This window comes from Trichosurus vulpecula, chromosome 1 (genome assembly GCF_011100635.1).
Source record: "Trichosurus vulpecula isolate mTriVul1 chromosome 1, mTriVul1.pri, whole genome shotgun sequence".
In the NCBI taxonomy this organism is placed as follows: domain Eukaryota; kingdom Metazoa; phylum Chordata; class Mammalia; order Diprotodontia; family Phalangeridae; genus Trichosurus; species Trichosurus vulpecula.
In genome coordinates, this window is record NC_050573.1 from 141,544,042 (window position 1) to 141,558,840 (window position 14,799).

At 34.4% G+C, this 14,799-nt stretch overlaps 1 protein-coding gene across 5 annotated transcripts in view; it reads right to left on the reverse strand.

The window, feature by feature from the left end:
• Positions 1-14,799, reverse strand: part of RIMS2 (regulating synaptic membrane exocytosis 2) — a 544,900-nt gene that overhangs the window by 399,490 nt on the left and 130,611 nt on the right. For all 5 annotated transcript variants that reach the window (XM_036741740.1, XM_036741738.1, XM_036741737.1 and 2 more), the window contains exons 3-6: positions 5,810-5,877; positions 3,869-3,988; positions 1,828-1,927; positions 920-1,043 (exon numbers count right to left, since the gene is read on the reverse strand). In XM_036741740.1, coding sequence (XP_036597635.1) covers positions 920-1,043; positions 1,828-1,927; positions 3,869-3,988; positions 5,810-5,877 — 412 coding nt within the window. The remainder of the gene's footprint in view (positions 1-919; positions 1,044-1,827; positions 1,928-3,868; positions 3,989-5,809; positions 5,878-14,799) is intronic.

The window sequence follows — 14,799 nt, forward strand, 5'->3', positions numbered from 1 at the left end:
ATTATATGTTTAACTCTTCATTTTGGTATCAAACACATTATTAAAACCAAAATAATAATAATAGCATAGTTTTCTTATATGTTGTTTCCTTGTATTTTTATTTATACATCCTCCCTCTATCAGTTTATCAATAAGATAAAAAAGTTATAATAAAAGAACATAATAGTGTTGATGCCAAGGGATCAGCAGATGAACAAATCAACACTAATAGGCATAGACATGTAATTTTTATAATACCTTTACTAAGAGTCACAGATGGTTAGTCCTTGGACATGGGTTTGAGCTATATTATTTCCAGAGAACCCACTCAACTCATAGCTACTGAAGAGGAGGGAGAATCTGAGAGTGGCCATGGGGAACAAGGAATAATACAACACCACCTTCAGGGGCATGCATTTTAAGGATAAGATTGAGGTAGATGGGGATGAATGACCAGGCATCGAAGACTGAAGAGTGGCTTGGGGTGGTAGAGGAGAGGGTGAAGTTGATCTTTGGTAGACTGGGATTTAGTATGACAGGGATGAGGAGATAAAAGGATGGTGGGTGGGAGATCGTTCATCAACAGGGAATAAATCCAGATAGAGAATCAGTTAATGGAAGGAGTTCCCTGGATGAAGGCAGGTAAGAGGTAAGGGGGGGAGAGAGAGAGAGAGAGAGAGAGAGAGAGAGAGAGAGAGAGAGAGAGAGAGAGTGAGTCTGTGTGTGTGTGTGTGTGTGTGTGTGTGTGTGTGTGTGTGTGTGTGTGTGAGATATACATGTATTCCCTGAGTGTATAAAATTCAATATTTTTTGGACGTGACTGGGAAAGCGTTATGGATTCTTTATGTGGGAGGTAGAAGAATATGTTTTTATTATAGAATACAGAGAATATCAAAATGTACCATAATTAGAAATTTAAAGACATGGAAAACCAACTTACCCAATAGGCCTTGAAACCACAAGTTCCACTTGTGGCTCTGGTTTAGATTCTAGAATGATGTTGTAAACTTCCTCAAATGTAGCTCCCTGTAGTAGCCTTCCATTCCATTCTAATACTTCATCACCTGTAGTTGGTGGCAGAAATCATCTTAGACGGGAAAACTACCTCAAGAATTAAACTTAAAGCATAAATAATTCTCAGGTGCCATTGAACTACACAGGGCAAAATTAAAACTATGGAGAGAAAAATACTGTAGAGCAGTTCCAGTGTCTTGAAACACGACTGGCCAGGAGAATTAGCATATTTATGAGCAAAAGAGACCATTTTAATATGAAATAAACAACAAAGGAAGATGAACATTGTAATAAAATAATCTATAATATCTTCATAGTATATAGTTCTAGATTTCATAAAATAAAAATCGGTTGCTTGTATAAAGAATTCTGTCCCTACATTTGAGTGAGTGTGTGTGTGTGTGTGTATATAAAATACACACATATATAGTGTATATGTGTGTATACATATGTATGGGTGTTTGTGTATGTATGCTTGTGTTAGCTGAACCTTCTCTTCACAAACTGAATTTGGGGATTTCCTACAAATTTTGATTTTTTTGTTTTTTTACCATAATTTTTTCCTACCCCACAAGGTATTTCTTCCCACAAATCAGAGTTTATAATAAAATACTATTATAAACTAAAGAAGAACAAGTATAAGATTAAAAAATTAAAAGTACTCTTACCAAGTGTGATTTAGTAAATCCTATTATTAATCTGATTATGGATTAAAGATTTGTATGGAACCTGAGTGAGCTTTTCAGTACTAATCAGATCACATTCCAAAGTACTGTATTTTTCATATTTTTCAAGTTCAAGATCTCAAATAAACAATCTAAGGTAGAAACTTACCTGGTCTAAGATGCCCCACAGTATCAGCTAAACTTCCTTTTTTAACTTTGGTGATAAATGCACAGAGTCGACCTGATTCAGTCATCTTTCCTCCTACAACCTGTTTGAAATAGAGAAGTTTTTTAATAGGATTAATGTTAGGATGAGTAGTGTTTAAAATTCAAGTGAATGCCAATTAGCTATTCTGTCTCTTCAAATGTAGTCTTTAAATTAAATTAAATGTATATTAAATAGGGCATCTAGGTGGCACAATGGATAGGCTTGGAATCAAGAAGATTCATTTTCATGAGTTCAAATCTGGTGTCAGACACTTACTACCAGCATGCTGTGTGACTCTGGGCAAATCACTCAACCCTCTTTGTCTCAGTTCTTCATCTGTAAAATGAACTGGAGAAGGAAATGGCAAACCACTCACTCCAGTTATCTTTGCCGTGAAAACCCCTAATGGGGTCACGAAGAGTCAGATATGACTGAAAAACTGACTATCAACAAAGTCTTTATAATGTAATTTTATCTAAAAGATACATTATTATTTTTTAAATGCAGTATTTCCATTACTATCAGTCATTTTCATAAAATAGGTTCTGTTCTTTGTGATTCAGTTTCCTTCGAAAGGATGCTCCACATTTAAAGGAAGGAAATACCTAAGAAGATCCTGAGCCAGTATCATCCCAGGCACATAGAGCCAGTAAAGATCCTAAGTGATTCAGGCCATTCCTGTAGCCCACAGAAAGATAAGAAAAAGACTCTCCAGAGAGCCCTATTCTTATATGATACACAGAATAATAACCACCTGTGAAGATGATGATGATAGCTAATAAAAATATAAGAGCAAATATTAATACAGTATATTTTAGGTTAGTGAAGAATCTGATTCCCAGTTACTCTTTCTGAATCACAACACCCTGTGATGTTCCAGTACATTCTTATTAAGCAATCTAAGGGGGCTAGTTGGAACCATCAGTATCAGTGAGATTCTGACATTCTCTTTAATAGGCTAACTCATAATCACCATTCAGACGCTACGATTCGAAACCACTAACAGCTAAATCCAAATTGCTAGCAACACCTCTTCGAGATCTCTCCAAAGAGCTTTAGGGCAAGGGAATAGAAAGAATGGCTTTCCCTTTGCTCTCATGCTTGTATCTTCCCATGGTCAAATGCTCATGTATCAGTCCACATCAAATACCTTACAAGTTAACTTATTATTTTCAAAAAGCTTTACATATTTTTAAATATTCTCAATCAATAAAAACGTATTAGAAAAGCCTTAATTCAAATAAATGAAATATCTACTTAAATGAATAGCAGTATACTTTTTAACAGCAGTATACTTTTTAGAAATAAATTATTCCTTGCAAACATTTGTTATTTTTTAAGTGTACATCGGGAAAAAAAACATTTCTAAATGACCATGGATCTTTGCAAAGAAAATAGAGATGACAAAGATAATGTAATATTTTCAAACTTAACATAAAACTTAATGTTATGTATATTTTTTATTTTCTACTTTTTGGAAACTTTTTCAGTAATATAAACTTAAAACGGAGTTATGTGGAAACATTTTATTTATTACATTGACCTATTAATTATTCTGAAACTAAAAATTGAGCCCTGAATAAAGTAAAAAACATATGAATTAAAGAAACAGAATATAAAATGTAAAGGATTTAGAAAATATTGATGTATCGATACATAAAAGCATGCATCGCCAAAATATTCAGACTTAGGTAAAAAAAAAAAACTCATGTTAAAAGAAATAACTTGTTCACTTTCAATGTGAAACACATTTTAAAAAACTGAATGCATTCATAGTATTTTAGTGAGACATGCACAGTAAAAGGCATGTAACCTTTTAAATGCTATCTCTGGTAAGAAGAGATTTTGAACAATAAAGGCAAATACTTATGAACTACTTAAAATGAGGAAAATACAATCACACAAACCGACATCTTTTATTTTTCCATTAACACACTGAAAAAAAGAGGCATCTCATAGAAAAGGGGCATTTCATTAAGGTATTGTATTTTTTATTACTAACCTTCAAACCAAGCATTGCTCCTGAATCTCTGGGGACACTTCCATCTTTCAAGCGCTTGTTTAATAAAATACAACCAATCAAACGGTCTCCATCTTTGGATGGCTGCCAAGTTACAGGATGCTAAAATAATGTATTAAAATGTTAAAATTCTTTTAAGACAAAATCATGTTCACATTTAATGTTTATTAAATTTCAAAATGTCATAAAACCTTATGAGTGCACAAATACCTTTTTAGCCTTGAAAATAATAAAAAAATTTCCACAACCTTCAATTTACTTAAAGATTGCATTGGAATAAAACCTCCCAGTTTCTTGATTCTAAGTATGGATTATATAGGATTCTACATTTAAGACATTAAATATATATGTACATACACTTATATACATATAAAATACGGTTTAGTTAGGTATTACAAAAAAAGGTTAAAATTCAAAAAAATGATAGTGGTCCAAAGAAATTAAAATTTCTACAAATATATAAGTTGTATCTATTGGAGCAAAATTTTTAAAAATGTAAATGGCCTTGTTACTCTATGAATAAAAAGGGCAAATCATTGTTAAGAGAATACTATAATTTAAACCAATGCTGAAGGCAACAGTGCCTTTCTAGGTTCAAATACTGTGAATATATAAAAATAATACCCCATATCAGTTACTTTTTATTTTCATTGACACAGAAGATAACTGAACCAAATTTAACATAAGACTGGAGTTAATTAAGCACTGACTTTTTGAAATTGTACTGATTCTTTCAGATCTCTGGATCCATTTGGTAAATTGCCTATTCCCATTCACCCAGAATGTCCTGAAAGTGTTAACTGACCTTCAAAACATTAGTAATTAATTTATTTCCTTTATCAGTAGCACAAGTAGAGCTTTATAAATGAGGTTCCTATACCATTATAGATTACATGATGAATAGCAAATCAGGTGTTTTGTGCAGTCATATTAGTTTCACAATTATCCAAAAGATTCATGCTCATCTTCATGCAAAATTAGCAGACAAAAGACAAGGCCCTGACAATTACATCCATCCATGTGCTAAAAATGATAGACCCCAATTCCTACTAAACTAAAAGCAAAAATAACAAATACCAAAGCAGGTGGCAGTGGTTCTAGTACTAAATAAGGCTGCACACAAAGAAATGCTATGGCAACTAAATAAAAGAACAAAATGACAGTGAAAGGGAAAAAAGAAAAACAACTTTTTATGCAAATTTCTCCCTTTTACCTGGGATTCAAACTATTAATAATTTAAATTCATCCCAAGGAACACATATGAATAATCAAATAAGCCAATCAAAATTTTTTCATTTTTATTTACTTTGTAGGTTATAGCAACCATACGAATTCCTTTTATTCAATCGGACCATAAAACCATCCTTTTGTTCCTGTTTTGTTTTGTTTCTTGTGCTGCCAAACAGTGGGAAAAAAAAACAGCCAAGCAAGCAGGAGTTTTTGGTTTTGTTTTTCTTTTCTGCACCTTAAGAAATACTACATTGTCTCTGAAAACACCCCATCTTTTATATTGTGTACTGTTTTAATGAGTGACAGAGAGCAAACGAAGACCAAAATGAGCAAGTTAAAAGGCAGGCTCCACAATCTCAGTCAGTACCTTATCGCTATGGCTATGCTCCTCGTTTAGAGTCGTGCTACTACACGTATCTACCCCAGAGTCCTTAATCTGAGGCTCAGACCATTCCAAGTCCTCTTCCAAAGAGTGGCCACCAAAGGACACCATTTTCTTTTGTCTCTCAGACCTGGTGTTAGAGTCCGACAAAACTGCCTGCTCACTAGTTTTTCTTTTTCCCTTTTGACTGTCCCCTAAAAGGTGTGGGATAAAAAAAAGGAAACAAAAAAGAAAACATGCAAAGGTGTAAATAAAACAAAGGAAAAGTGAAATGATAAAGGAAACAAATGGTAAGGCTCCACATGTCTCACCAAAGACATTGGGGATGCCTCACTGCTATGCCAAGACGTATGATCCAACCAGTTGTAATCCATGTCTCCTGTGAGAGTCAGACAGACAAGAGAGTGCAGTAAAGGAAAGGGTGAAAGGACAGACAAAGACATAATAAACATTTTAAAGTTCATGTAATACTATCTGATTTTAGTCCCTTTCTCTGTAGCACTCATTATAGCTACCAAGAGAAAGCTAAGACTACAGAGGGATGAAATACATGAAATGTAGACTATGATGTATGTCTTTAATCTAGTCAGAACACTGCACTACACATCTAAACTTTTTTTTAAAGAGAAAATGTCCTATATATGTCACATATACAATAATGAATTTGAAAATAATAATAATCATAAATAGATTGAAACTATAATGCTAAATACATTGATAAGGGGAAAGAAAAGCAGCTTAGTTTGTTACTTGTGATTTTTTTCATACAACCTATGTAAGTTTATGTTCCAGAGGTTATTATAGACCATTTTCAGAATTAATGACTTACCAATGACAAAGTATTTAAGTAATCAACTGTTTTGACCCATTATGTAATTTTATTTTAATATAATGTTGAAAAACATGTCATGAGATTCTAGATGGTTAAAAAAGAGAAAGAATTGATCACATGGAAGATGAACTCTGTGAAATTCAGTCATATATTGTATCAGTAATTAAGGTGGGCTTTTAGCACTTATTTAATCAAGTGCCCTTGAAGAGTTTGGCCTTTGTTTCTTTGATTAAATTAGGAGTCTTTGACCTCCTTGCCTCAGAGGAAATCCTGGTTTGCATGGGTTTGAGTCCAGGTTTGTGACGCTTTTAGGTTACTTGGGTGAGTCGCATGTGTGACTCACATTTGACCCTGAACAAGATATATAAACCCAGAGGTTGGCATTCTCCCTAGGGGCTCTCAGCCACTGGAAGAGTGGCTTGGGACTCTGGGCAGCTGCTCTGAGAGCCTCCTGGCTTGTGAACCGAGATGTTGATGCTTTCCTGGCAACTATGAATTGTGATCTGGTCTTTATAATTGTGTATGTTTGTAATTTGTTTGTATTTGCTCTGAAGTTTGGGTTGCTGGCTTTTTCTCCTGAACTAAGTGAATGATACTTGTATGTTGGGTTAAAGTAAGATTGCTAACCCCTTAACGTTACTTTCTTTAGTAAAGCAGATCAAAAGAACCTGTACTGGCAACTCTTGTTGCTAGTCTTGTTGGGTCTTACTCCCCTACAGCAGCTGCTAGCTGAATTCTTGCTACATATATCTAAGATTAATCAATTCATGTTGGTAAATTTCAAGTGAAGTTAAAATATGGACCTACTAGACAGTTGCTATGGTATACTTTTCAATATTTTCCCTACAAGACAGATTTTTTTATTCATGTCATGAAAAGAATCTTAACTTTGAGTTATATTGAAATCATACACTCCAAACAATTTATGTAATTATAAGCTTAAAAAGAAATTTGTGTTATATACTAATTTTTTCACTTAATTTACTTTTACTCTAAATACACACAATTTTTAATGAATATCTCCATTTTACCATCCATTCTCACTCTTAGATTTTAAAAATTATTCTTTTTTTTTCTTACTTCAATATTTAAATGTGTCTTCTACCACGGAAAAATTACAGCATGTGCACAAATGACCCAATTCTTTAATTTTTGACTGGAAGAACAAAATACCATAAAACTGTTTAGGAAAAGCCCTGTCTGGAATATGGAAGACATGAGTAAATTCACTGAGACAGTGTTCTCTTTCCCCATCCCTCAACCCTATTTATGGCCTTACCATGAGCAGAAGAAAAAGATCTCTATGTCCTGTAGAGTTTCAGGGGACTGGGCTTATTTAGTTTACACAACTAAAATGGGACTTTTTTTTTTTAATAATGAAAGAAGTTGAATTCTGCCTTCATTTACCAGCATCACTACCCTTGTTATTTATATTTCTTATGACAAGCAGTAGAAAGAGTACACAATAAAAAAAGATAAAAATAAAAACACTAACTGGCTCAATAACATAAATCTAACTTTAGCCTGAACATTTCTCTTTTAATATTCATTTTGAAGTCATACGAGCCAATTTATTTGGCTATAACAAAAGTCCTCTCTCATTGATGGAATTTTATATTACATCACGTTAGTAGCCCCAAAGAATCCCAGAACTTAAAAAAAGTCTGTTTTGTAAGTTGTAAATACTTAAAATGTTAAGGTTTTCTTTGAAAATTACATATTTAGTGTATTTGTTTATTTGAATTTGTGGTGTTATTAAATTTATTACAAAAACTCAGAACATCACATTATACCTACGTATGGAAGTTATATGCATTGATTATAAGGAAATACGAAGTTTTATATTTTAGATTATTCGGAAAATTAATAGCAAGAGAAATATAATAAAACATGGCATTTATTATCTCCTTTGATCCTCACAACAACCTTGTGTATATGGTATGTTATAGCTATTTTACCAGTGTAGAAACAGATTATGAGCAGAAGAGGCTTGTACACTGTCACAAAGCTAATAAAGTGACAGAGCCAGCAATTGCCCCCAAGGCACCAGGCTCCCAATGCAGGACTCTTCCTGCCCACCCCACCCACCACCATTTGAAATTTCTTTGGTAACTTTTAGCAGACAACCATCTATAGTAAAAAAAAAAAAATCTGATTTTTTTTTGTCTTTACAAGTATTATTTTGAACATGACTTTCATTTAAACAGGTGGGCTACATTTAGGGTGGGCAGATTACATAGGCATGGAAACACAATATGAGTTAGCAATTCTAGGACAAACTCCCTGATTGTTAGAGACAAGAACAAGAATAAAGTGAATCAAAGCCTGGGTGACTTGTTGCTGATCACAAGAGACAAGAATTTCAAACAGAAGATTGAGTGTGAACCTGCAGACACAAGTGGTTTATATACAATACATGCCTGTAAGCATTACCTAGCTGGCTAAATCTTCTGTGTTCCAAAAGAGTTCCCAAAAAAGGAAAATTTTCCTTCTTAAAAGAAAGTTTGCACTCAGCTAAGATTAGGAACTGACAGAACTCCTTTTCTAGAGAAAGAGGAAAGCAGAAGAGTTTTCCAGATATTTACATGTCTGATACCAGGTATGTAAAAGGCATCTGCCTCTCTAAAAAGAGCAGAACTTCAGTCTCTGGGATCTAAGCTAAAGATTATGCCCATTTTTTCTCTTAGAGAGAGAGAGAGAACTCCTCAGCTGAGGACTCTACTTCAAATCGGAAGCTAGAAACAGAAAGAAGTTCATCAACCAAGGGTCCAGTGGAAACATGCCTAGCAGTCACCTTGGGATCAAACCTCAGCAGAGACCAGCAAGACAAGGCCAGCAGGGGAAACACAATGTTAGGATCAAAAAACAAAGACAGCCCTGCAGTTTTAGAGTTATGAGTTGCACCTATATGCACATACCCTGGATACCCATAGTCCTTACATGTATTCTTTTCCACTTGTATTCTCTAGATGTGTCCAGAGTTCCTATACTGTAACAGGATAAGGGGAGAAAGAGAGAGACAGAGACAGAGAGATGGTATGTGTGTGTATATATGTATATACATATCTATACACATAGAGATATAAACATATAGATATGTGTGTACAAATATATACAGAGAGAGAGAGAGAGAGAGAGAGAGAGAGAGAGAGAGAGAGAGAGAGAGAGAGAGAGAATGTACTCCAGGGTTTAGGGGGAAAATGTTCTATATATTTTGTCTCTTATACCAACAACATTTTTGAATGTGTCTCTAATCCATGGGTAGGGAACCTGTGGCCTTAAGGCCTCTAACCGCTCCCATACCAAGCCAGACTTCTCTTATCACAAAGACTGAAAAAGGAGGGGAAAGTAGTTTAGAAAACTAAACATGTCAGTGGACACTAACAATATATGCATTGTTCTTCACTTGTAATCTCTCACTTATGTAAAGAAGAGAGGGGCTATATTTACCTAACTCTTACTCAGGTATGAGCTTAGTCATTAAAATTATAAACTATTCATTTTTACTTTTGTTATTTACATTTATATTATTTACATTTATATTATTGTAGTCAGAGGTACATACATATTCACATATACATACATACTCGCATGATTTCCATGCTTCTCCTTAGTTCACTCTCTATCAGTTCTTATCATACTTACATGATTCTATGAATCTTTCGTATTACATTTATAGAAGCACTTTTTTATAATAGCAAAGAACTGGAGACATTTTATTCTTATCATTTGGGAATGGCTTAAAAATTGTGGTATATGAATGGAATGGAATATTACTAAGCTTTGAGAAATAATGAATGTGATAAATCACAGAGAAACATTTAGAACACTTGTATGAGAAAAGGGAAATGGACTTATTTGTGCAAAAATATAACAGCTTTTTTTGTGGTGGCAAAGAATTGGAAATCGATGGGATTCCCATCAATTGGGGAATGGCTGAACAAGTTGTATTATATGATTGTGATGCAATACTATTGTGCTATAAGAAATGACAAAGAGGATGGTTCCAGAAAAACCTGAATAGAGTGAAATGATGAGAATAAGAAGAATGTTCTACACAGTAATAGCAATATTGTAGTGATGATCAGCTGTGAAAGACTTAGCTATTTTGATCAAGACAGTAATCCAAGACAATTCGAAAGGACCCATGCTGCAAAGTGCTACCCACCTCCAGAGAAAGAACTGATGAACTTTGAGTGCATATGAAAGTATACTTTTTAAAAACTTTATTTTTCTGGTCCATTTCCTTTGACATTGTGGCTAATATGAAAACATTGTACGTGAAAAAAAAAAGAAGTATGCACTAGTGGAAAGTAAGGAAGCAGAACCAGGAAACAAAAATGACAACTCTATACATGAAAAAAACAACAATGGACTTGTGATTTCATTGGTATAGATAACTCTCAGATTAGGAAAATTTCTCTAATAATACAGGTCAGCAATTTTTCTGCAACTTAGAAGCTTAAGAATTGCCTGGATCCCTAAGAGGTTAAGGGTCACAGAGCCAGTAGGTGACAGGTAGGACTGAACAAGGATTTATTGTTTTTGAAGCTTGATCTCTATCCATTATACCACACAGCCTCCTTCCTCCCTCTTTCTTTTGCCCTCACCCTGTCTCTCATATATTGATATTTCTTTGTGTATGAATATGTGTATATGTAAGATTCATAGTATCCATGGTGACCATGAAGATGCCTGTATAGTTTGCACTTGCAAAGTATAAGAGACTCTCTGTATAGAAGGCAGAAGAAGTAAAACATTTATTCAGACACCAGAGGATCAATCCCAAGACCAATAACCCCAGTTCGACATAGCAGTAATTGTAGCCCAAAACCAGTAAGTCCACCTCAGCGTAACAGCAAAGAGATTAAAACACAATATCACAGCAAAAAGCCAAACCATCCTTTAACCTTCCCTTCTGCTAGTGCCTTCCCATAAACACTCACTCACAAATCCTAACTGTCTGTGTGAGTCCTCTCCTCCTGCAGTTCTGAAAACCCTTGCAGTTCTCCCCTCTGGCTCTCCGTCTCTGTATCTTCTCCTCCTCCTCACAGTTCTCTCATCTTCTCAGCTACCTCATCTTCTCAGCTCTGTAGTCTCCATTCTTGCAGCTCTCTATTAATGGCAATCCACAGGGCATATATACCTTGTGTAGGCCTGGGGCTTAGTACCTACTTAGCGAAGAGTGTGGGCCTGGGGCTTAGTATTTAATAGCAAAAGGATGTGGACCTGCAGTTTAGCACCTACTTAGCAAATGTGCCTTCCTACAAAGCAGACCTCTCCTAATCAAGTTTCCCTTAACTCTCTCCACCTGAGCCTTATTGAATGGACGGGGAAGATCTTTGATCACAGTAGTACCACAATATGTGTGTATGTGTGTGTGTATATGTGTGTATATATATATATATACTTTTAAAATCTCTGCTATTTTTAATAACAAGTCTCTTGTTCTTTGCATGTTGAAATTATTTGTGCCTTGTTGAGGACTGTTAAGCTCGCAATAGAAATATGTAATTTTAAAAACTACAGTGACCAAGCTTTGACCCAAATAAGAGATATGAAAATGTATCTCCTTTCTTTTGCAGTGGCATAGTGTCAAATACTGTATGTAATGTAGAACTAAGTTGATATGTTAGTTAATTTTGTTAAAATGGTTTTGTAAACTCTTTTTAGTCTTTGTTTTAAGGGATAGTTCTGGAATAGGGAAGGGCATATTAGGTAATACAGGTGTTATTAAAAATACAAAAACTACTTTAAAAACTAATCTTCTAACCATAGATATGAAAAGTATGGTCCTTTTCTAATTTTCTTTTAATGGCATGATGTTTAATATTCAGGTCACTGATCTATTTTGAGTTTATTATTATATATGATGTAAGCTATTGGTATAAAACTAATTTGTGCCAAACTTCTTCCCAGCTTTTATAGAAACCTGTGCTATTTCAATAAGTATTTTTACTTTGAATCAACTCTAATGACTAAAAATAAAAACAAAAGATACCCCAATGGATGCTTTTGACCTCTGATTTTTAAGTGTTTACAGACCTACAATGTATCTTAAACCTAGAGTATGTTTGGGGAGATTCTTATGCAAATGAGGTTACACCTAAGTATTCTGTAAATCAAACTATAAAGATTTAGTCTGTACTTTGTAGGCTAGCATCTTGACCGTCTCTCCAATTACTATCCTTTCTTCTTCCCTATATTAAGTCATAGTCCTAGAATAGACAGACTTTTTATAGAATTATAGTTAAAAGGGACTTCAGAGATCATCTATTGCAACCCATACCTGAGAAGGAATTCCCTGTAAATGTCCTCAACAGGTATCCATATAGCCTCTGTTTAAGGTCTTCTATTGATAGATACCTCTGAAAGAAACCTATTCCATTTTTGTTGTTGTTTGGTAGTTTCAGTCATGTTTTAACTCTTTGTGACCTCATTTAGGGTTTTCTTGGCAAATATACTAGAGTGGTTTGCCATTTCCTTTTAAAATTCACTTTACGGATGAGGAAAATGTTAAATGACTTGCCCAGGGTTACACAGTTAGTAAGTGTTTAACATGGGATTTGAAGTCAGGTCTTTCTGACTTTAGGCCTGACTCTATTCTCTGCACCATTGAGTTGCTGATTCTATTTTTAGATAGTTCTATTAGTTTTTCTTTTTTATTGACCTAAAATCTGCCACTGTGTTAAATTTGATTCAAATTTTTCTTACCATTCTCTTTTACTCATTGGTTGCAGTTTTGCATTCTAGAGCTAAACAAACCCCATTGCTCTTTTGAATATGTCCATCATGAGTCACTTTCTTCTTTTCTCCAAGTTAAATAGCCTTGCATGGCATAATTTTGAGTCAAAATCTCAGATTTGGAAGAAAACTCAGAAGCATTCTACTCTACTCAAAAGCTTCATAAGTCATTCAGTTTTTGGCTTAGACTAATAGTAAGATGTAACCACTATCTCCCATGGTATCCCATTCCACTTTGGTACAGCTCTTTTTGTTGGGAACTTTTTCTTTATACGAAGCCTAAAGCTCTACCCTTGCAACTTCTATCCTGTGCTCTAGTTCTGCCTTCTAAAACCAAGTAAAATAAATCTAATCCTTTCATGTTACAACCCTTTGAATTCTTGAAGACAGATATGAACACTCCCTTAAGTTTTCTCTTAATATGCTTGGATTCTTAAAAGCAGTATTCATTTGGCATATACTCAAGATCTTTCTTATCTGATCACCTAGCTCTAGGTACTTTCTAAGTGACCTCCTTAAAATTGTGTGCCCAAAAATGAAGCACAGTAATCTACCTATGGCTGAAGAGAGCAGAGTATAGCAAAACTCTCCACCTCCCATCATCATACTCAACATCCTGATCATTCTTCTCTGGATGTATTACAGCCTATCAATGTCTTTCCCAAATGTGGTACCCCAAACTGAGCATAATACTTCAACTGTGATATATCCATGCCAGAGAAAAGTGTGATGATAAATTGCCTTGCTTTGGATGCTATGATTTTTTTTAATTCAGTCTAACATTACACTAAGTGTGGATAGCCTTGTCACATTGCTAAGTCATTGATTTGGCAATTCCAGACCATTTTCATTTCAGCAACATCTGTACAGATAACAGGTTTTTTTTAATCCAAATCTAGAACTTTGCCTTTATCACTATTAAATCCATCTTATTAGATTTCCTGTTATTCTACCCTGTTGGGCTAATTTTGGGTCAGGATCCTATAATCTACAGATTTAATAAATATACTTTTAAGATTTTGTCTAAGTTATTGTATAGGATAGGACCAAAGAGAGACTGGTGACACCACCCGAGCAATTTATCCTTCTGGGATAGCATCAGTCTGTCAATCACTGCTCTTTGGACCTGGTCTTTGACCAGCTATAAATCTGTCGAATTCTAAAATCATTGAGGTTACATTTCTGTCTTTTTGACCACAAGGAAGTTGTAAAATATTTTACCAAATGCTCTGCTGAAATTCAGGCATTCTATATCTTTAGTATTTCCATCATTCCAAAGTCTAGTATCTTTGCAAAAAAAACAAAAATGAGAGTTGTACATAACTTTGATAAACAAATACTGACTTCTTATGCCTACTGCTTTACTTTATAAGTGCTCACAAACCACTCCTTTTAATATTGCTCATTAGAATTTTACTCGGAAACCAAGTCAAGATCATTTTTTTACACTTTTTTTTAAAAAGGCATTTTTTTTAAAAATGCCTCCCGTTTCGTGAAATCGTTTTCATTAACAATGACTTTTTTAAGATCATTGAAAAAGATGTTCAGCAGTAATATCCATAAATTCTTTTGGTACCCTGGAAAGTAGTTCTTTCAGGCCTGGTGAGTTTAGTTCATTGAGGAAAGTTGGGTACTAACATAGGTTTCCATTCCCTGCTAACAATTTTTGTTCTATATTTCCCAGTGCAGGAACCATTTTCCCTAGAAGAAAAATGAAACCTACAA